Source organism: Nothobranchius furzeri, chromosome 10 (assembly GCF_043380555.1).
Source record: "Nothobranchius furzeri strain GRZ-AD chromosome 10, NfurGRZ-RIMD1, whole genome shotgun sequence".
Classification (NCBI taxonomy): Eukaryota; Metazoa; Chordata; class Actinopteri; order Cyprinodontiformes; family Nothobranchiidae; genus Nothobranchius; species Nothobranchius furzeri.
Window position 1 is genome coordinate 32,375,779 of NC_091750.1, and position 23,868 is coordinate 32,399,646.

The following is a 23,868-nucleotide window of genomic DNA, read 5'->3' on the forward strand; positions in this document are numbered from 1 at the left end:
GTGAGGGGGTTCGGGTCAGGAAGTGGTGTCCGGTGACCTGTGAGGGGGTTCGGGTCAGGAAGTGGTGACCGGTGACCAATGAGGGGGTTCGGGTCAGGAAGTGGTGACCGGTGACCTGTGAGGGGGTTCGGGTCAGGAAGTGGTGACCGGTGACCTGTGAGGGGTTCCGGGTCAGGAAGTGGTGTCCGGTGACCTGTGAGGGGGTTCGGGTCAGGAAGTGGTGACCGGTGACCTGTGAGGGGGTTTGGGTCAGGAAGTGGTGACCGGTGACCTGTGAGGGGGTCCGGGTCAGGAAGTGGTGACCGGTGACCTGTGAGGGGGTCCGGGTCAGGAAGTGGTGACCGGTGACCTGTGAGGGGGTTCGGGTCAGGAAGTGGTGACCGGTGACCTGTGAGGGGGTCCGGGTCAGGAAGTGGTGACCGGTGACCTGTGAGGGGGTTCGGGTCAGGAAGTGGTGACCGGTGACCTGTGAGGGGGTCCGGGTCAGGAAGTGGTGTCCGGTGACCTGTGAGGGGGTTCGGGTCAGGAAGTGGTGACCGGTGACCTGTGAGGGGGTCCGGGTCAGGAAGTGGTGTCCGGTGACCTGTGAGGGGGTTCGGGTCAGGAAGTGGTGTCCGGTGACCTGTGAGGGGGTTCGGGTCAGAAGGTGGTGTCCGGTGACCTGTGAGGGGGTTCGGGTCAGGAAGTGGTGACCAGTGACCTGTGAGGGGGTTCGGGTCAGGAAGTGGTGACCGGTGACCTGTGAGGGGGTTCGGGTCAGGAAGTGGTGTCCGGTGACCTGTGAGGGGGTTTGGGTCAGGAAGTGGTGACCGGTGACCTGTGAGGGGGTTCGGGTCAGGAAGTGGTGTCCGGTGACCTGTGAGGGGGTTCGGGTCAGGAAGTGGTGTCCGGTGACCTGTGAGGGGGTTCGGGTCAGAAGGTGGTGTCCGGTGGCCTGTGAGGGGGTTCGGGTCAGGAAGTGGTGACCGGTGACCTGTGAGGGGGTTTGGGTCAGGAAGTGGTGACCGGTGACCTGTGAGGGGGTTCGGGTCAGGAAGTGGTGACCGGTGACCTGTGAGGGGGTTTGGGTCAGGAAGTGGTGACCGGTGACCTGTGAGGGGGTTTGGGTCAGGAAGTGGTGACCGGTGACCTGTGAGGGGGTTCGGGTCAGGAAGTGGTGTCCGGTGACCTGTGAGGGGGTTCGGGTCAGGAAGTGGTGTCCGGTGACCTGTGAGGGGGTTCGGGTCAGAAGGTGGTGTCCGGTGACCTGTGAGGGGGTTCGGGTCAGGAAGTGGTGACCAGTGACCTGTGAGGGGGTTCGGGTCAGGAAGTGGTGACCGGTGACCTGTGTGGGGGTTCGTGTCAGGAAGTGGTGACCGGTGACCTGTGAGGGGGTTTGGGTCAGGAAGTGGTGACCGGTGACCTGTGAGGGGGTTCGGGTCAGGAAGTGGTGTCCGGTGACCTGTGAGGGGGTTCGGGTCAGGAAGTGGTGACCGGTGACCTGTGAGGGGGTTCGGGTCAGGAAGTGGTGACCGGTGACCTGTGAGGGGGTCCGGGTCAGGAAGTGGTGTCCGGTGACCTGTGAGGGGGTTCGGGTCAGGAAGTGGTGACCGGTGACCTGTGAGGGGGTTCGGGTCAGGAAGTGGTGACCGGTGACCTGTGAGGGGGTCCGGGTCAGAACAGAAATGGGAAATTCCAGGTGTGTGGAAAGCATGGTTGGAAGGCTGTGGCGGTAAGGGCTAGGCCGTCGGACAGAGGTGAACTAAACAGAGAGGAACCAGACGCGTTTAGGCAGCAGAGGAACGTGACCTGAAGCAGGCTGTGTCAGACGGCTGGTTCACCACTCACACAGAGGATAGGAGACCTTGGGTACCGGGAGAAGATAAGCCAGCGTGTCCAACAGGACAGGGCGTGGCCTGCACACCGGCACCTGCGTTATGAGATGTTTTGTGTGCATCAGTGAGGTGGTGCTTCGTTTGACTTGACCACCTGTAGGTGGGAGGAGCCTAGCACACCTGTGAGGCGTTTCCATGGCTGCATGGTTTCAGGTTATTCCTTCGTGTAACTCTGGAGAGTTTTGAGACGGATGAGTCATTTGAGCTCCTTCCTGTTTGAGCTTCTTTGGCTTCTTCAGCTCAAGTCGTTGTTAAATCTGCACTTGTTTCCTCTGATTGTGAAACTGAATAATTATGACTACTTAGTTACTGTCTGGGAGGGGCTTCTTCATCGTAGTTGTGCCCACTTTAATCCAATCCTCCTCGGTACCCAACCAGAACAATGTTTAAGCCACTTACTGCTCATTATGGCACCAGCACGGTGGAGAAGCTCCCACTGGCGTCCGCCTCAGTAGAAACACAGTCTGGGTTCGAAAGGTCCTGATTGTGTGTGTGTGTGTGTGTGTGTGTGTGTGTGTGTGTGTGTGTGTGTGTGTGTGTGTGTATGTGCGTGTGTGTGTGTGTGTGTGTCCTGCATACCTGCTAATGACAGACACTGATGTGGCTCTGCCTGCACTCTGCCTTCAGGAGCACTTTAATTACTATTCAGTGGACACTAACCTTGGACATCTGGTGTTCTCCATTAAATACGATGTGATTGGTGACCAGGAACATCTCCGTCTCATGCTCAGGTATCAGGTATCACTCACTCTGCACGTAAATAATAAAAAGTAAAGCCCTTCGGTTAAAGCAGAGGTGGTATGTTCCGGGTTGACTGGATGGTCACATCCTCCCTGGCTGTTATTGTACAAGTCATAAAGCTGAGGAGCGTGTCAACAGAACCGTCATCTTCACAGCGAGGGAACAGATGGGCTGTGGGTGGCAGCGTGGGGGGGGGGGGGGGGGGGGGGCAGGGTGGGGAGGTTCACACTGGGTCATCTTCTTCCTATCGACAGAAATGCTCCATCTCTGATTGTTTTATGGCTTCACCAGGACCAGGCTGAAAACCTACCATGATGTGCTTCCCATTTCCTGCCTGACAGAGTTTCCTAACGTCGTCCAAATGGCCAAAGTAAGAAAACCAACCACTTTCTGACACCAATGATCACTGGTGACCGAGTCTAACGCTGTCACGTTTCCTCTTCTTTCCCACCCAAGCTTGTGTGTGAAGACGTCCTCGTGGACCGCTTTTATCCCGTCCTTTATCCCAAAGTAAGTGTCCTCTCTGTTCCAACGCGTGAAGGCTGAAACTTGCCAAGGAAGCTCTTGTAAAACTCGGGTAGTTGTTCCTGCTTAAATAAAGCTTTATAAACAGTTCTAATGCAATATTTATACAGGGATTGCTGTGAAACTCAAATGATCAGGCAATAAGTGTTACTAAAGCTGTTGCACCTTTAAAAACTGCATGGGAACCTCCCAAACAACAACAACAACAACAACATGCACATTAACTACAGGCAACGCATTAGTCAGTGGTACTTTTTGGGGCTCTTTAACTTTTCCAGCCATATTTAAGAGGTGTCACGAGTCGTTGCCATGGTAATTTGAAAGTTTAGGGCAACCATTGCTTTAAATGAAAGTGATTTCTTTATTTATTTAAGCTAAAAAGCGGATCACTTCTGAAAACCCAGTTTTTCCTCAAAGCCATCTTTATTTGGGACGGCGTCTGGTCTCATGTTGTAGTAAAAGGCACACTGGCATCATGGAGCATCCTGGAGAGACCACTACTGGATGCAGGTGAAGTTGTGAAACAGGGAGCTGATAAATGTCGTATCCCGTCCCTGAGAACAACCGAGGATGGCTCACCTTCCTATTCCCGGAGGAAACCTGCTTGTTGATGACAGAACAGTAGACTGGAGGACAAACGTGCTCATCGGCGGTGGCCGACAGGACGCCAACAGGCCATGAACCAATGATTCATCCTGTTTGTTATGTTTGTCACTCCTGCAGGCTTCGAGGCTTATCGTCACTTTTGATGAACACGTGATAAGCAACAATTTCAAGTTTGGGGTCATCTATCAGAAGTATGGACAGGTGAGTTCTCCGGGCTGCACGCCGGACGGATTCGCAGGAGGAAGTTGGCCTTCCCTCAGATTTCTCCTCCAAGACAAACAAGCCCGTGTGGTAGTTTCTGATTCCCTCAAGAAACTGATCATCTTCAGCTCACCCTCTCATTTTCTGAGGCAATCAGCCCCTTTGTGCTCTCCTTAGGGGGGCTGGGGGAGGGAGGCCTACAGAGGCAGTCACATGGGGTGGGTCCGAATCCACAGGAAGGATGCTCACGAGTACGGGTCCTCGCCAATCTAGCAAGGCCAGGCCCTTGAAGACCACTAAGACCGGAACCCAGCGGCTCTGAATCCGGACAGTCTAGCCTTCACCTCTACGGTGGCCCGTAGGTCCCGTCACAGCCGCGGCGGCAGCTACACGCAAAGGAAAAACGCTAAAGCTAGTGAAAATGGAGCAGGAATATTAAGGAGCTAGAGTAGCTTCACGTCCATCAGCAGCGTTTGTTCACAACCGTTTTCAGGTTCCTCTGATACGCACTGTAGCCTCGACTTTAAACAACAGAGCAGCGGCATGGTGCAGGTCTCTGCCACTCCGGCCATGCATGTGCAGTGAGCAGCCTCAACCCTCCCACTGGAGCTCACCATGACCCATGGATGCAGTTTCCTTCAGTCGTTGTGAGTGCAGGACCTTAAACACACAAAAATCACTTTTAATATTAAGTCTGTAATCAACCAAGGCTAACATAGATGGGTTGGCTGTACATGCAAATCAAAAACTGCAACAAGGAAGTTGTTTAGAACGTTATCGTGTTCAGAGCGACTTACCTTTGTCTTAATGACAGCATACTCGCAGCGTGGAGGCTTAAAGACGGACACATCTTGCACCCAGCCGTTCGTGAATTGGATGTGGGCCTCCAGGGATTTATAATTCTTAAACTGCTTCGCTGTGTATGCGCTCGCTCCACAGACAAGGTAGGCAAAGATATCGGGATAGGACAAAGGCGGAAGATCGTCTGGGTTACCACTCCACTTCGTTATTTCATATGGGTCCACATTACCGAAGCAAGCAATTTTTTCTCTTGGCGTCTGGGCACAATCGGTCGCGCTACAGCCCTTTTTCTTTTGCGTTGATTTTGAGCATGATTCTGTCACTCCCGATTCCAACACTCCAACACTGTCTGCTTCTTTAGCTCTCTGGCCAACTGTCATGGCGCCGCGATCCCACAATGCACTGCGGCGTGACGTCAGCGCCAAAGCCCTATAACTGGGACCCGCGATACAAACTGGTTCTGGCTGATTTCTGCCTAAAATGTCATTTAAAGAACAAATATACAAACGAAACATGTCTATAAACTGAACCGCTTTAAGCTTTTAAGGTTTCTACGGCTAGCTTTTAACAAACTTACGTTTAAAACTTCGTAGCTCTCCCCATTTTCTCTTCCTGCTGAAAATCCACAGCCGGCGCGCAAAGCATGCTGGGATAGCCTTGTTCTGTGAGGATACAACAGACCCGTCCTCGAAATGTGGGCGGAGCGAGGACGCGTTTGAGGACGCGAGAATGAGTATTCTTGGAATTCGGACAGTACTCGTCGCTGCGCTGTGACGTCATTGCACTCTTACAAGCATCCTTCCCGTGGATTCGGACATGCCCATGCTTGTCCCAGGGTTCTCACACATTTGGATGGTGAAGCTCTTCTGATGCTGCAGAACCAAAGGGGCCGTCTATAAAGGATGCACAATAGCATCTAATGATCAGGGTTAGTGTTCACTGCACCGTTCCCTTTCACCGATGATCAACAATCCAGAACAGATCTCCATTTTTCTAACATCTGATCATTTTTCTGCTACAGCACAAACACATTTCCTATAAAATCATTGCCACTAATGGCAGTCTGACAACAGTTTAGCTCTTCAGTATGCACCTTGTTTAGAGAAGATACGTGAACCTCCGTTATAACTGTACCTGCTCCTGGGGTTGCTCCTTCAGGTGTTTCTGCTCATTTCAGACCTCAGAAGAGGAGCTGTTTAGCAACAGTGAAGAGAGTCCTGCCTTTGTAGAATTCCTGGAATTTCTGGGGGAGAAAATCGAACTTCACAACTTTAAAGGGTAATAACCGGTCCAAATACAATCCCAAACACACAACGCCAACTCCAGTTTGCATCCCATCCTCCCAGCTGTAGGGATGACGGTCGTGCTCCATGCAGATTCTGTTAGACATGGCTCTGTGTGCTTGCAGCTTCCGCGGAGGGCTGGATGTGACTCATGGGCAGACCGGAGCAGAATCTGTCTACTGCAACTACCGCAACAAAGAGGTCATGTTCCACGTGTCCACAAAGCTGCCTTACACAGAGGGGGACACCCAGCAGGTAGTGTAATGCTACAGCACACCTCTCGTGACTCATTAACACAGCCAGACTAGTTCCCTCTGGCTACTGGACCCAGAAAAACACAAGCCACCATAGCTGGCTGTGAACGTGAACCAGAACACGGTATAGAAACCGCTAGTGCCCTCAGTAAACAGACGTGGCATGTGTGCCACGTAGGCCTAGCAATGTGGGTCCTGATTAAAAGGGAAACGGCTCCCCCTTGTGGGTTTTCACAAGTTCACATCAGCTGAGACAAAGCTGGAGGACAAAGCTCCGATCTGCAAAAATGTCATTCTTAGTGTCCATCAAACCTTTTGTTCTGCAGGTATTGTGATGTTTGTTGCATTTGGATTTTCCACGTTCCGGTTCTATCAGCTTGGTGCTCTCAGGTATCTCAATACGTTTTCATTGATTCTTTAACCAGGAAGCTCCCATTGAGATTAAACACCTCCGTTCTAAGGGAGTCCTGACCATGAGGCAGCAGAAGTCCCAGTGACAGAAGTCCCAGTTACAGATGTTCCAGTGACAGATGTTCCAGTGACAGATGCTTCATTTACAGATGTTCCAGTTACAGATGTTCCAGTTACAGATGTTCCAGTGACAGATGTTCCAGTTACAGATGTTCCAGTGACAGATGCTTCATTTACAGATGTTCCAGTTACAGATGTTCCAGTTACAGATGTTCCAGTGACAGATGTTCCAGTTACAGATGTTCCAGTGACAGATGCTTCATTTACAGATGTTCCAGTTACAGATGTTCCAGGGACAGACGTTCCAGTTACAGATGTTCCAGTGACAGATGTTCCAGTTACAGATGTTCCAGTGACAGATGCTTCATTTACAGATGTTCCAGTTACAGATGTTCCAGTGACAGATGCTTCATTTACAGATGTTCCAGTTACAGATGTTCCAGTGACAGATGCTTCATTTACAGATGTTCCAGTTACAGATGTTCCAGTGACAGATGCTTCATTTACAGATGTTCCAGTTACAGATGTTCCAGTGACAGATGTTCCAGTTACAGATGTTCAAGTGACAGATGCTTCATTTACAGATGTTCCAGTTACAGATGTTCCAGTGACAGATGTTCCAGTGACAGATGCTTCATTTACAGATGTTCCAGTTACAGATGTTCCAGTGACAGATGCTTCATTTACAGATGTTCCAGTTACAGATGTTCCAGTGACAGATGTTCCAGTTACAGATGTTCAAGTGACAGATGCTTCATTTACAGATGTTCCAGTTACAGATGTTCCAGTGACAGATGTTCCAGTGACAGATGCTTCATTTACAGATGTTCCAGTTACAGATGTTCCAGTGACAGATGTTCCAGTGACAGATGTTCCAGTGACAGATGTTCCAGTGACAGATGTTCCAGTTACAGATGTTCCAGTGACAGATGTTCCAGATGTTCAAGTGACAGATGTTCCAGTGACAGATGCTTCATTTACAGATGTTCCAGTGACAGATGTTCCAGTGACAGATGTTCCAGTTACAGATGCTCCAGTTACAGATGTTCCAGTGACAGATGTTCCAGTTACAGATGTTCAAGTGACAGATGCTTCATTTACAGATGTTCCAGTTACAGATGCTCCAGTTACAGATGTTCCAGTGACAGATGTTCCAGTTACAGATGTTCCAGTTACAGATGTTCCAGTGACAGATGTTCCAGTGACAGATGCTTCATTTACAGATGTTCCAGTTACAGATGTTCCAGTGACAGATGTTCCAGTTACAGATGTTCAAGTGACAGATGCTTCATTTACAGATGTTCCAGTTACAGATGTTCCAGTGACAGATGTTCCAGTTACAGATGTTCCAGTGACAGATGTTCCAGTGACAGATGTTCCAGTTACAGATGTTCAAGTGACAGATGCTTCATTTACAGATGTTCCAGTTACAGATGTTCCAGTGACAGATGCTTCATTTACACATGTTCCAGTTACAGATGTTCCAGTGACAGATGTTCCAGTTACAGATGTTCCAGTGACAGATGTTCCAGTTACAATGTTCAAGTGACAGATGTTCCAGTTACAGATGTTCCAGGGACAGATGTTCCAGGGACAGATGTTCCAGGGACAGATGTTCCAGTGACAGATGTTCCAGGGACAGATGTTCCAGTTACAGATGTTCCAGTGACAGATGTTCCAGTTACAGATGTTCCAGGGACAGATGTTCCAGTTACAGATGTTCCAGGGACAGATGTTCCAGGGACAGATGTTCCAGGGACAGATGTTCCAGGGACAGATGTTCCAGGGACAGATAGTCCAGGGACAGATGTTCCAGGGACAGATGTTCCAGTTACAGATGTTCCAGGGACAGATGTTCCAGTTACAGATGTTCCAGGGACAGATGTTCCAGGGACAGATGTTCCAGTTACAGATGTTCCAGTGACAGATGCTCCATTGACAGATGTTCCAGTTACAGATGTTCCAGGGACAGATGTTCCAGGGACAGATGTTCCAGTTACAGATGTTCCAGGGACAGATGTTCCAGGGACAGATGTTCCAGTGACAGATGTTCCAGGGACAGATGTTCCAGTTACAGATGTTCCAGTGACACACATGTTATGTACAACTTTACAGAAGGCCGTTACAACACAGGGAATCCGTCTCAAGGGCTCTCAGTTTGGTTTAAATGTGTTCAAGGAAATGAACTCAGTTAAATTCCAGTTTTCCTGTAGAAGGGGCAGCATGAACGAAAGCCCTTTTGCCCAGTTGGGTGTGAACGAAACAGAGAAACAGCTGGTACAACCCACCATGGTGACTGGAATGACTGGAATCAGACAAAAATAAAAATAAATAAGCCAGATATTGATTTTCAAACAAGCTTATTTAAAAGAAAATCTGATGGAACAGAGACCCAAGGATGCCGACACGTTTGTCTCCTTTCAACATGGAGCAGAAGCATCCAAGTCCAGATGTCAGACCTTACCTCGTTTCTACAAAATCACTTTTGTTCTGTGCTTGGGTTTTGTCTCCAACACACACACACACACACACACACACACACACGCACACGCACACGCACACACGCACGCACGCACGCACGCATGCACGCACACACACACACACACACACACACACACACACACACACATACTTCCTTTATTTTAAGATAAATAGAATACAAACTTCTCACCCAAAAAATCTCTAGTTTTAGTTTTAAATAATTAGTTCTTAAATTTTTCTTATTTATTTTAAATGAACTTATTAGATTTATTTTAATTTGAACTATTTTACATCCAACTCCAAGACATTGTGTTGTGGAATAGTGTCAGGATCCAGGGGAAAGCTCATTGTATGCTTTTGAAGTGCTAGCTTGACAAGGCCCACACCAGTGGACCACAACAGTCCGTCTGAAACGACAGGGCCCCTTCACCCGTCTCCACTCACATGGACTCACTCACATGGACTCACATGTACTCACTCACATGTACTCACTCACATGTACTCACTCACATGTACTCAACTGTCTCCACTCACATGGACTCACTCACATGGACTCACTCACATGGACTCACATGTACTCACTCACATGGACTCACATGTACTCACTCACATGGACTCACATGTACTCACTCACATGGACTCACATGTACTCACTCACATGTACTCACTCATATGTACTCACTCACATGTACTCAACTGTCTCCACTCACATGGACTCACTCACAAGGACTGACATGGACTCACCCACATGGACTCACATGCACTCACTCACATGTACTCAACTGTCTCCACTCACATGGACTCACTCACATGTACTCACATGGACTCACTCACATGGACTGACATGGACTCACCCACATGGACTCACATGTACTCACTCACATGTACTCAACTGTCTCCACTCACATGGACTCACTCACATGTACTCACATGGACTCACTCACATGGACTCACATGTACTCCCTCACATGGACTCACTCACATGGACTCACATGTACTCACTCACATGTACTCACTCACATGTACTCACATGGTCTCACTCACATGTACTCACATGTACTCACTCACATGTACTCACATGGACTCCCTCATATGGACTCACTCACATGGACTCACATGTACTCACTCACATGCACTCTCTCTAATGTACTCACTCACATGGACTCACATTTACTCACTCACATGTACTCACTCACATGTACTCACATGGTCTCACTCACATGTACTCACATGGTCTCACTCACATGTACTCACATGGACTCAATCACATGGACTCTCATGTACTAACTCACATGTACTCACTCACATGTACTCACTCACATGTACTCAATCACATATACTCACTCACATGGACTCACATGGACTCACTCACATGGACTTACATGGACTCACTCACATGGACTCTCATGTACTCACTCACATGTACTCAATCACATGTACTCACTCTCATGTACTCACTCACATGGACTCTCATGTACTAACTCACATGTACTCAATCACATGTACTCACTCACATTTACTCAATCACATGTACTCACTCACATGTACTCACATGTACTCACTCAGATGTACACACTCACATGTACTCAATCACATGTACTCACATGTACTCACTCACATGTACTCACTCACATGTACTCACTCACATGTACTCACTCACATGTACTCACTCACATGGACTCACTCACATGGACTCTCATGTACTAACTCACATGTACTCACTCACATGTACTCAATCACATGTACTCACTCACATGTACTCACTCACATGTACTCACATGGACTCACTCACATGGACTCTCATGTACTAACTCACATGTACTCAATCACATGTACTCACTCACATTTACTCAATCACATGTACTCACTCACATGTACTCAATCACATGTAGTCACATGTACTCACTCAGATGTTCTCACTCACATGTACTCAATCACATGTACTCACATGTACTCACTCACATGTACTCACTCACATGTACTCACTCACATGGACTCTCATGTACTAACTCACATGTACTCAATCACACGTACTCACTCACATGTACTCACTCACACGTACTCACTCACATGCACTCACATGGTCTCACTCACATGTACTCAATCACATGTACTCACTCACATGTACTCAATCACATGTACTCACTCACATGTACTCACTCACACGTACTCACTCACATGTACTCACTCACACGTACTCACTCACATGCACTCACATGGTCTCACTCACATGTACTCACATGGACTCACTCACATGGACTCACTCACATTGACTCTCATGTACTCACTCACATGTACTCAATCACATGTACTCACCCACATGTACTCAATCACATGTACTCACATGTACTCACTCACATGTACTCAATCACATGTACTCACATGTACTCACTCACATGGACTCTCATGTACTAACTCACATGTACTCAATCACATGTACTCACTCACATGTACTCACATGTACTCAATCACATATACTCACTCACATGGACTCACTCACATGGACTCACATGGACTCACTCACATGAACTCTCATGTACTCACTCACATGTACTCACTCACATGGTCTCACATGTACTCGATCACATATACTCACATGGACTCACTCACATGGACTCTCATGTACTAACTCACATGTACTCAATCACATATACTCACATGGACTCACTCACATGTACTCACATGTACTCACTCACATGGACTCACATGTACTCACATGTACTCAATCACATGTACTCACATGGACTCACTCACATGTACTCACTCACATGGACTCACATGGACTCACTCACATGTACTCACTCACATGTTTGGGGGTTTTGTGTTGCAGCTGCAGAGAAAAAGGCACATAGGGAACGATATTGTGGCCATTGTGTTCCAAGAAGAGAGCACTCCCTTTGTCCCAGACATGATTGCTTCAAACTTTCTTCATGCTTACATCGTGGTCCAAGTGGTCAACCCCTGCTCTGACAACATTAACTACAAGGTAAAAACACATCCACCCTTCATACAAATGTTCTTTTTAGGATCGTGTTCGGCATCAGTAGTCGTTCTTCGCTGTTTAGGTGTCCGTGACAGCAAGGGATGACGTTCCTTTCTTCGGACCAGCTCTTCCAAACCCTGCTGTTTTCAAAAAGGTGAGACCGCTAAAATCTGAAAACCTGTGGTCTCGCTTCTTAATTGCTCATCTTCTAGTTTCCAGTGGTGTATTTCAATGATCTGCTTGTTTTAGGGCTGCGAATTCCACGAATTCTTATTTACCAAGCTGATCAATGCAGAATATGCATGCTACAAAGCAGACAAATTTTCCAAACTGGAGGTAGGTTTTGGAGCACCATTCTGTACTTTTTGAAATTTAAACCAAAGTTAATAAACAAAACCTGCAGCTGATCCAATGTTTTTGGTGTCTCAGGAGCGTACAAGATCGGCCTTGCTGGAGACCCTCTATGAGGAGCTCCATGTGAAGAGCCAGGCCATATTGGGAGTCGGAGGAGAGGAGGACAAACTGGAGAATGGGAGTGCAGCAGGAGGGGGCTTCTTCGAGTCCTTCAAGGTAACTGGAGTTTCAGATGCAGACTGGAAACAAAAGCCAACAGTTGAAATCCCAGAAGACCAGGAAACAAGCAGGCTTACAGCATTTATGATCTTTAACACCTCTCCTGCTGTGTTGATTTGCAACATTGAGATGTAGTTTTGGGTCGGAACCAAAGCTTGGACCACCCGCTCTTGGTTGTAACTTAAACAGGGCCCTTTAGAGGGACATTGATTTTCTCTCCACAAAGTGAAACGCTTTTATTCATCAAAAACACTCCAAACCAGGACCAGCAAACCAAGTGCATCCTGTCCTGCTGGTGACCTTCCTCCTCCTCGGCTGCAGCTGAGTCTTTTCATGGCCTCTCTCTGAGACCGTGTTGGGTGTGGTCGGGTCTGAGGGCCCTGAGCTGATATGAAGATGCTGCTGTCTCCGGCTGGAACTCGCCTCTTCCTCTGCTCCTGTTGCTGAAGCATCCTAACTGTAACTCGATGACCTGCTCTCTGCATGCTGCTGACAGAACATCCTTGGGAATGGATGGATTTCTTTCACTCTTTCATGTTTTTCCACATCTGCTACTGAACTTCTTTAACTGGGTGTGGTTGACCTTCTGTGAGCTGCTTGGCCTTTGTACTCTCTTCTCTTGCCACCTACCTGAACACGACTCCTTTGAACCCACTTTGGGCTCTGAGCTTTGTCTGTCGCTTCCTCTTCTGTCAAGATCAGAACTAGATCAGTGCTCTTGGCCTGCAGTGGCCCGTGTTCAGGGACGGCCCTGAGGATCCTCTCTGCCTGTATTTATGCCACACAGAGAAGTCACCAGGGTCTGAATGTGTCTCCTCCTCCTCATCATCTCTTTCTGTAGCGAGTGATCCGTGGTAGGAGCCAGTCTGTGGATGCTGCGAGTCTAACTTTCAAGAAGACATACACAATCTCCTCTACTGTGAGTGGTACCTTTAACGACAACGCTACAGAGAGCCCCAAATTCCCTGGGATAGTAAGTACAGACCCGCAAGTCTTCCTCTGCACTTCCACTAGTTAATGTCTCATCTTCCTCGCCTGCCTGCTGCTCTGACATTTTACAGAGGTGAAGCACAGCGTGACACGCTTTGGTATAGAACTCCACTCACGTTGCTGTGGTTGCAAATTCTGAAACTTCCTGCAGAAAATGGGATTAAAACAGCTTTTTACCGTTTGTGCTCACTTGATTTTGTGTTTTTGTGGAGTCTGCATGTTAGATGAAGCAAGCATGCAGACTTCTGATCACTAATGCCATGAAAACCCTGAAATATTGCGGTGGTTTCTTGATGCATTTGTTGATTTTGCATAACTTAAATGCAGCCCAGTTGGATTCCATGCTTAATTTAGCCCACATAACATTCAATTCAATTCAAATTCAAAAATACTTTATTAATCCCAGAGGGAAATTATCCAGCGTACATGTTGGTCCCAAAAATCATGGTCCATTCCAAGCCCAAGTCCAGCCAAATCCCAACTAGCCCAATTGAGGCCCACGTGGGCACCAGCTGGACGTGTTTGCAGGGATCACTATGTCACCGATAGATCCAGATTCACCAAACCTGCAGTTAACCCATGACGCTGTGTTGACATGAACTAACTTGGTGTACGTCTCGTTCTGCTGGTTTTAAAATCTAATTTTCATCCTCTTCCTCACAGGTGTACGGTTCACATAGCAAGTCCTCTGTTCTCACTGCCATGCAGCAGCTTGTGTTACGCCCAGGCCGCCCAACTGTCTCATTTACAACCCTGACTTTACACATGCTTTTGTATTTTGTTTGACTGACATGACTTACTGCATGAAATCTCATATATATATATATATGTGTGTAAGACTCATATTTTTCTCTCCTCTTCTCTCTCCCTTCACCATCCACTCTACCCCCTCCATTCTATTCTGTCTGTCTCTCCCTGTTTCTCTTCTTTCTGTTTGGCTCAGTCATTGCTTGTCCCAGGCAAAAGTCCCAGTAAATATGGACGTCGAGGCAGTGCCATAGGGATAGGAACAGTAGAAGAGGTTCATGTCTGATTCTACCTACTCCTCAACTCCTAACCCACCATTTTTGCTGCTTTGACCTTTGATTTGTCTGCATGGCTCCTCTGCATCATGTGTCTCTTTGCATTTAAAGTTAGAATGTGGAACATTTAACTCACTTACTGCCAATGACGACAAATGTTGTCATTTAAAATCCAACCGTTTACTGCCAATTTCGCATGTTTTTTACTGTGCGGGCGTCGGACGAGCCCCCACACCGTGAGAACAAACATCCCAGCTCTAAAGCCGATCTTAATCCGCCTGCGTCACATGTCACGTGATCAGGAAGCAGAAATCCACGTGTTAGGAGATCATTTTGGGCCGCTGCGGTAAACAAAGTGAGGCGCGAACAGAAAAAGCTTCTGCCGATCACAATTCAACAACGGCTTATGAAAGAACGGATAACGCTCAAAACATGCAGATTCTTCCTGATGTAAGAGGCGAGTCTCCGCTTTGTTTTGGTAGTGTTGGCGTCGACATCATCCTAGAGCGCAACGTTCTGTGACTCTTAAAATACCTGTGAAAATGCTGAAAAACGCTGGCAGTGAATGAGTTAATAAAAAGCAACATTTAAAAAAATAAAACCTCCTCGGGGCGTTTAGAGGTGTGCACAACAAGTGTACAGTTTCTCCTTTAAAAGTTGTATTAAAAAATTTAATTTTTTCATTTTGTCGGGCACAACAATGGATTTATGTTTATATCTACCAGCCACTAGAGGGCACCGTTGTGTTAATTAGTCCGCTCAGCAAGGCGAGGCTGGGACTGGGTAAAATGGCGGACTTGACAAAGCAAGCAGCTGATTCTGAGCCCAGATGTTCTCACGGTAAATACTGTTGTAAAGTAAACGTAGTAGGAATGAGAATGAGACCTTCTCTGAACGTGGTGCTGGAACGTGAGCCAACATCCCAACGGCTGCAATACCACCTCTGAACACCAGAGTTCGCCAGTGACCATGTTCCATATTCCACCTTTAAGCTAACGCTAATCACTGGGAGGCTAGATACGCTGATCGCTGTCAACTTACAACTTTATTTAAAAAATAATTGTTACAATTTTACTCAAATGCTATTTTCTAAACTTTAACACACACACACACACACACACACACACACACACACACACACACACACACACACACACACACACACACACACACACACACACACACTTAACTTTTACAGACATTTGCATTAACTACATATGTTACAGAGAAACACTGTTTTCCAGAACTGGGTTTGTATGATAAATATGATATTTCACACTAGCATTAAGATATTAAGATAAACACGTCCTTCTTTACTCCAGAAAGGCTCATATTCTTCAGTATTTATAACTTCATTTCAGTGCTAATGATGCTTCCTTTGCTATGATTAATATTAATAATTGAGTGCCTGCTTATGGAGAGAAGAGAGCTCCTCTCTTAGAAGCCACATCATATTAAAGGCCTCTCTTGAATTTTTAATCGGAGAGCTTTATAAAGGAGACTGGATGAAGAAAGCAGCTGCTGAGAGAGCACTTTAGCGGCGGGCCCAGGAGCCTTCAAACCCGCCTTTTATCTGTGGCTGTGCACCGACAGGAAGACCAGCGCTCATCACTCAGCTCCTAAAGGCACCTCACTGTTGTAACTGATGGAAAGGAGCAGCAGTAGAAACCAGCCTGATAGTTCAGGTTGAGGTGTATTAGAGACCCTGACTACTTGTTTCCTCTCCCTGGCAGTCTTTGATCATCCCAGGAAAAAGCCCAACGAGGAAAAAGTCTGGTCCTTTCAGCTCCAGGCGGAGCAGTGCCATTGGCATCGAAAACATCCAAGAGGTCCAGGAGAAAAGGCGAGAGACGATTCCAGTTTAATGTTTCCGTGGAAGCCATGATCTTCAGCTGTAAAATGCTTACGATAGCTTTTTAAATGCATTTAACACAGCAGTAGAGATCCTTCTCCAAACACCCAGAAGACACCAGACAGTGGTCATGTCTCTCAGGATCCAAAGTCTGACAACTCGGACCAGAGCTCTCCTGAAGTCCTGACAACAGCCAAAAACAGGTGTGTATCTTCCCGGAAGTGCTGGCTGCCCTCCTCTTCCTCGTCAGCAGCAGAACAAATGTGTGTTTGGGAATAAATGAGCGGCTGTGTTGAAGGGTGGTAACCCGGGGTGTAGCTCTTATCTTTGCAGCAGGACCCCGTCCATCCCTGAAGGCCACAGTCTCTCCCGTTCTTCCTCAAACGCCAGCAGCTTTGCCAGCGTGGTGGAGGAAAATGAAACGGAGACAGCAGAGGACTACGACACAGGCATGGTGAGAGGGAGGTCCAACTCATACGTGTTAAAATGTCCACACGTCCGTGGAAACGTGTACAAAATGAACGTGTGTTGGACATCTAGCAGCTGAACAGTACCTAGCATCGCAGCTAGGAATCTAATAAAACCTTCATGTCACATTCTGGCATCGGCTGCATATCCTGATCATTAATTTCAATATTCAGACTAATGTCACGTGTGTTTCCATAGAAACAAGAATATTTCTAAGTGGTGTTTGCCCGGGTGTGCGTGATTTCACGTGTCTCTTTGCACTCTCCAGGAGAGTCTGTCATCTGCTGGGACTCCTCACAAGCGGGACTCCCTCACGTACAGCAACTGGCTAGAGGACAGCATCAGCTGCACCAGCAGCTACAGCCGTGGAAGTTCTCCTGGTTAGCACCGTCAAAATCACCTTAAACAAAGTATTACAGAGTTACTTGGCGAATGCTAGTGCAGGTAGATAGGTGGGTAGATGTTTATGTGATGTTCAGGTTAAATGTAACCAGCGATCAGCACGCCGGGCTGCTGCAGCTGCAGCTACAGGGTGACGTGACGGCTGTAGAGGGAACAGATGGCCCAGTAGGCTGATGTAGGCCCAACACACAAGACCCAATGAGAGCTCAGCTGATCGCCCCCTGGTGGGACAGAAATGATTCTGCAACGAGTAAATCTGGGATCATTAAAGAGCAAGTCACCCCCTACCAGAGTCTAACTCCACTCCCACTTCATGTTTGAAAAATGCAACACATGCTGTTGCCTGGCAGACCAAGAGGGCGGAGCTGCTAACAAATACACACACACACACACAGGCTCACGACAGCATTGTGACATCATAATGTACCTGTTTACATCATAGCATACCTCTTAGCCAATAGCGGTGGCAGATTTAAATTAAAACACAGTGCAGAGTTTTTACCTGACAACGGTACAACCCTGACAGTTTTAGGCAAAATATTTAAATTTTAACTAAGATGCACTGAAGTACCAAATTGTTGACGACACGTGTCTGCAGCACGATTAGACACTCGTTTATTTAGTTTATCAGCAAAAAAAGTTTATTTGGGGGTGACTTGCTCTTTAAGGCTATTCAGCCAGATTTAGAGGGAGGGAAACAGAGGTGACCACAACACACACACACACACACACACACACACACACACACACACACACACACACACACACACACACACACACACACACACGGGAGTCAATGAGGATTTGCTGTCTTCTGACACCTGCCCCTAGTGGATGAGGGTGGAACTGCAGTTTTTGTCACTTCCGTGTTTGCTTTAATTTCAGACCCGCATTGTGGGGACTTGGTCCCTATCCTCATCCTAAGCAAACGTTTAGCAACAGTGGAGAGGAAAACTCTCTTTTAGCGGGACGAAACCTCCAGAAAAACGCTGTTTGTTGTTGTCAGATGTGTTTTCTTTGTGGGACTCTGGTAGTTTGTCCTAAAGCTGAAGCACAAGCAGTCGGCTGCTTCTCGTTCTGATATCATCGAGGGGAGAAGGTCTCACACCAGCGGTGTTCTGCTGCTAAATACGTGAGCGTGTTCCCATCACAGAACATCACAAAGACAACTAAAACCAAAACCGCCTCGACTGAATGGCTTTATTTCTGTGGCTCTTCAAACTCAATAACATTTGGCCTTAACTTGGTCTTTTTGTGTGTTATTTATGTAGAAATGCTCAAAAGCTTTTTTTGGGAAAAAACAATGAAGCTCCATAAATCTGAGATTAATTTCAAAGTAAGTGAGTCAGGCAACAGTGGTCATGTGTGAGGTTTAACACCCAGCTGCTTTGTTCTTCAGGACCCGAGAAACCCGATCGAGGGAAATCCAGCGACATACGAATCAAACTGGAGCGGTCACACAGCCATCAGTCCTCCGTGAGTCGCCTGACTTTACCTTCCTGGAATTCTGTATTGCACTCTTCCTGTCGTTCCTAATGCTTCCTTCTGTTGCTCTTCCATGTTATTTGTGCAGAACTGTTAGATTCACCCGCCTGATTCTGCATCTTCAGGTTAGAACAGCTGCTCATGCATGCCAGAGTCAGAAAAGCTACTTGTGAGCGCGTCTTATTCAAGTATTTGGGTTTTAATCATGAGGCATCTGTCTTATCCCAAAAGCAATCACATAGTCGCACTCTGAGACTTGGATTTAACTTGACCTGTGAAAAGGAGAACAACGATGCAGATGAGTGAGGAACATCAGGAGTCGGGCCAGTCCGCTGCTCCGGGACGGCTGCAGGACGCTGGACAGGACGACGTACGGGGGACAGCTTGTTCCTTCCACTCTTCGCACGTCTGATGCCTAGCTGTACACTTCCTACCTGACGCTTGTCTCTAATAGTGCACAACTAATCTACGACTGTAAACGTTTTAGTTGTGCAGAAACATTCACCGGGTTACTTGTCTTGCTGGAGTCGCGGCGTGCTGCTGGTACTCTGGGTTGTTTTAAATGAGAAGGCGGTCCTGTTTGAGCAGAGAAGGGTGTCGAGTTCAGTCGTCCGGGACGTAGCTGGAGGGTTTGTTGGGCATTTTTCTTGTGTTCTGTAGATGTTTCACCTTTTTGCCAACCATGTTTTTTGCTATACGAGCGGTTTTTACAGTTGAACGATGCACTTTTCTCTGTCGACCATTTCACAACAAACTGAGCACTTCTGTGTATCCGGATGAAAGTAAAGACACTTTCTTTTTCCTTTTTTAAAGTTTATTTACATTTATTCATAAATGAAACAAAACAAGAAGGGTCTTTCTAATTTTATTCTGATTTATTTATCAGTGTGTCCGTGGCCAAACATGTAACATGTTAGATTTAAGCGACAGTAATCTCCTCAGCATGGATGAACTAACGCTGCTCTCTGACCCACACCCATTCATGTTTTTATTTATTATTTAGGGTTCCAGTGAAATGAAGCTTAAGGCAGATGCCTGTAAACTCCATGTGTGTGTGGCTTTGATGTAAATGATAATGCTAGCTGTAAAACGTGTCTGCTTCAGGGGTCACATCCTGCTCGGTAATTCAGAAATGCAAACATAATCAAAGTGTGTATATTTATTTGCTTTAAAGGTGGCTAAATAAGTCCAAACACAACTACTGATGATGTAAATACACATTTATTTAAGTCTACTGTAAAAGAGCTTTGGTTTTAAAATGAATGGAGCAACATCTGAACATTACTGCCAAAAGAATAACAAACTATTTATGCTTTCTTCTTCCTTTGAAATGTTCTTTAATATAATTTAGAGTAAGTTTTAAATGTACTCAGACTGTTCTGTAAAGGGGAAAATCTCAGTGTGTCCCATTCAGTTGCCTTATGTCACAAAACAATGGTGGAAGTAAACACTTAGCAGTCATCCGTATCTACAAAAATGTTTTCTTTTTGCTTGTTTTACTGCAAATAAATGTCTTCAGACGCTTATATTGTGCTGAGCTCTGTCTTTTTCATCCATCCATCCCTGGGTCGACAACACATTTTGCTGGACGATATATTGTTCAACGAATTATTGACGAAAAGCGATATTATTGTCGACATCATCGAGACAAAATAACCCCTTATGTCATGTTAATATACCATAATATTGCAAGTACACCCTTTAAAATGCAACTATTTAAACCTTTGTTTAACAAATGAATAAATAAAACAAAGAAACAGAAAATAAAAAAGGAATTTCACTCTGTTAGAAAATATTGCACCAAAAACAGTAAAATAGACCCTGTCTCAATGGTCTATCCAGAGTCAACAACCAAATCTGCATTTCAATAATGATAATAAATAATAATAATAGAGTTGCACATTTGTTAACCTCAATATTTTGAGGCTGGAAAAATGATTGATTTCATTTTCATCTGTCGTACAGTTGATTGATTATCGTCCCAACCCTATATTTAATTATCGGTCTGTCTAATTAGCGATGCACCGTTATTGTCTGACTCTTAACCTGTTTAACCCGACAGACCCAGTACTGGGTACGAGCGCACTTCCTTTGTCAAAATTGCCCCAAAATCATGCTCAATATTCACCAGACTACAGCCGTGGGCAAAAGTTAAGAGAATGACACAAATATTAGTTTACACAAAGTTTGCTGCTGAACTGCTTTTAGATCTTTGTTTCAGGTGTTTCTGTGATGAATTGAACCATGATGTCACGCTGTGAGTGGTGGGGGAGGTTAGGACCCAAGATGCAGAACCAGGGAAACACGAGGCAGGAGTTGGAAAAAATGTAAAATCCTTTATTAGGAGTGATTGTTCAAAAGTAAACCAAAGGCAGGAAGCCGAAGCCCAAAATCCAAAAATCCTAGTATGAAAAACCAAGAGACCTAGAGACAACAAGCTCAGCTAAAGAGCTGACCTGGAGACCTAGAGACAACACATTGTGACGCAGACAGGGTTTTATACCCGGGGGCAGGATGATTGGGAGATGAGCTGCAGGTGTGTGAGGAGAGAGAACCCTGGTGAAATTAATCTACTAATCAGTGAGAGGAACCTACGCTGAGGAGGGGAAATAAAACATGACCTATGAATAATAACCAAACCTAAAGACTAGAAGAACAAGACAAACTAGAAAAATTTGCATTTATTACAGAAATGCTGTTTGAATGCTGGAGAGCTGAAACTGTAAGCTGAAGCTGCTGAACAGCTGAATTGAAGCTGAAACTAAGCAAAAATGAGCTGAATGTCTTGAAAGATGTAGAAGCAAAAAGCACCAACAAGCAAATAAAGCACAAAAAGTAAGGGAAGAATAGAGAAAAATAATGCTAAATAGCAAAAAACTGAAATCTGTGAACATTGTATAAAAATCTGGACAGCTAAAATGTCTAAACACCTGTTATTTCAGTAGGACTAGTTTAACAGTTTAATCTTTACATTTAGCTGAACTGTGAAATTAGTTTCTGAATTCAGCATACAATGCTAACTGCTGAAGCTGCTGAATAGCTGAAGTGAAGCTGAAACTAAGCTAAACTGTCAAAATGAGCTGAATGAATTTAAAGATTTAGAAGCAAAAAACACCAACAAGTGTAATAAAGCTCAGAATATAGGTGAAGAATGGATAAAAAATGCTAAACAGCAGAAAACTTTAATCTTTGAACAGTGATTAAAAACTCTAAATTTGAAATGTTAAACAGCTAGCATTTGAATGAGAATAGTTTAACGGGTACACTTTTACAATTGGCTGAACTGTGCATTTAGAAATATTTGCTGATATCTGAAACTGATAGATTAACATATGTTCACCCCGGGTTTCCACAGGAGCCGTCAGCAGCACGTTACTGCAGCAGCACGTCTTGCTCGCGTAAGCTGCTGCTTGGCCCCTCCCACGAGACGCGAAGCAGCAGGGGAGCAGCTGTCACCGACCGAGCATGAAGTCACACGAGTGACTTCGTCAGTAAACACAACAACAAGCAGAAGAAAACTACAACATGGTTTGTGTTTTATGTTCTGTCCGTTTTATAATCGCCAATACGGACCTGAAAAACAAAGGAGACTGCTAGCTAGGTGATAACTTCTCACGGGGCCGCACAGTTAGTAACATTTTTTAAAGTAAAGCAACCGGAAGGCAGTACGTTCTTTATTCTGAAAATCTCGGTAGCTTCTCTCCGTTTCCGCATCCGATTTCCTGTCTTTCCTTCCCCAAAAATGTGGAACTTGACCCGTTTCAGAGGTGTCGCGCGTAGAAAATAGAACCGGCACGTAAAGGCCGCGACATGCTGCTCCTGAGACGTGGCCGACTCGCGCTGCTGACGGCTCTGGTGGAAAAGGTTCTGTTGACCACAGCGGTTCCTATCAGCAGCTATGACGTGCTGCTGCAGTAACGCGCTGCTGACGGCTCCGGTGGAAAAGGTTCTGTTGACCACAGCGGTTCCTATCAGTGCTGCTGACGGCTCCCGTGGAAAGCCGGGGTCAGACTTGATATGAGATGGTTGATGCATGGTTCAAAGTGTAGGAAAAAAGTAGCGGCTTATAGTCCGAAAAATACGGTACACTTGAAAACTGTGTATGATCTTACCTTATGGGGAGAAAAAAGTTTCAAAAGATTTGTGTGTGTGTGTGTGTGCGTGCGTGTGTCTAGTGTAGAGGGGTGAATATGTTACTTTTAAGTGTAATATATTACCTTTAATTATGACCAATAAGCTGTGATATTCTATATATATGTACAGAATATCAACCTGCTTGGTCTTTAGATTTTTAATCAGAACATTCTGGAGTTCTTTGCTTTTTCAGTGATCAAACACACTTCGTATTAATTCAGACAGAGTCAGGTTTAGAAAGTTATTTTCTAAACAAACTAAAAACGAGACGAATGTGATGGATGGATCTAAGTGGATGGGATGTGATGTATGGTGATTGAATGGTGTGTGTTTATCAGAACCTTGTATCTAGAAGAACTGAGTTCTGGGTGTGAAAAAGAATTTGGTCTGCATTAAACTATGAAGTTGGTTCTTATCAAAACGGCATCAGACGCAACCATGTGTGTCTACCTCACCCTTTTGGAGACCCTGTTCGCGGATCTGGAGGTCAGGAAGGTCGGATTAGCTCTGGGCACCGAGGTTCAGTAGATTAACAGCAGCACCGACGCTCCAGTCCAGAGATGTCGCCAGGCACACAGGTTAAAACTAGTTTGGTTTGCGTCTAGAGCAGCTGTTTCTGAATAACTGAAGGAACAGTTTTGCTGTGTCAGCTGTAGGCGGCTTTTAGCTCGTCGAAAGCTTGTCAAGAAAAGCGGTGGTTAGAGTTTTCCTCCGATGGCCAG

General features: G+C 46.0%; 1 protein-coding gene across 19 annotated transcripts in view; it reads left to right on the plus strand.

Moving 5' to 3' along the window:
• LOC107373901 (rap1 GTPase-activating protein 1) overlaps positions 1–20,538 on the plus strand; it is a 98,337-nt gene extending 77,799 nt beyond the window's left edge. For 8 of the 19 annotated variants that reach the window (XM_070555524.1, XM_070555526.1, XM_054738001.2 and 5 more), the window contains 19 exons: positions 2,502–2,605; positions 2,907–2,985; positions 3,072–3,125; positions 3,864–3,947; positions 5,926–6,026; positions 6,157–6,286; positions 12,068–12,223; positions 12,303–12,374; positions 12,470–12,556; positions 12,650–12,790; positions 13,635–13,766; positions 14,727–14,804; positions 16,539–16,648; positions 16,741–16,860; positions 16,976–17,111; positions 17,394–17,505; positions 18,927–19,003; positions 19,101–19,137; positions 19,244–20,538. In XM_070555524.1, the coding sequence (XP_070411625.1) occupies positions 2,502–2,605; positions 2,907–2,985; positions 3,072–3,125; positions 3,864–3,947; positions 5,926–6,026; positions 6,157–6,286; positions 12,068–12,223; positions 12,303–12,374; positions 12,470–12,556; positions 12,650–12,790; positions 13,635–13,766; positions 14,727–14,804; positions 16,539–16,648; positions 16,741–16,860; positions 16,976–17,111; positions 17,394–17,505; positions 18,927–19,003; positions 19,101–19,109 (1,782 nt within the window). In that variant the 3' untranslated portion in view covers positions 19,110–19,137; positions 19,244–20,538. The remainder of the gene's footprint in view (positions 1–2,501; positions 2,606–2,906; positions 2,986–3,071; positions 3,126–3,863; positions 3,948–5,925; positions 6,027–6,156; positions 6,287–12,067; positions 12,224–12,302; positions 12,375–12,469; positions 12,557–12,649; positions 12,791–13,634; positions 13,767–14,726; positions 14,805–16,538; positions 16,649–16,740; positions 16,861–16,975; positions 17,112–17,393; positions 17,506–18,926; positions 19,004–19,100; positions 19,138–19,243) is intronic. The other 11 variants (XM_070555534.1, XM_070555533.1, XM_054738005.2 and 8 more) reach the window with 7 other exon arrangements.
• Positions 20,539–23,868: the final 3,330 nt, after the last annotated feature.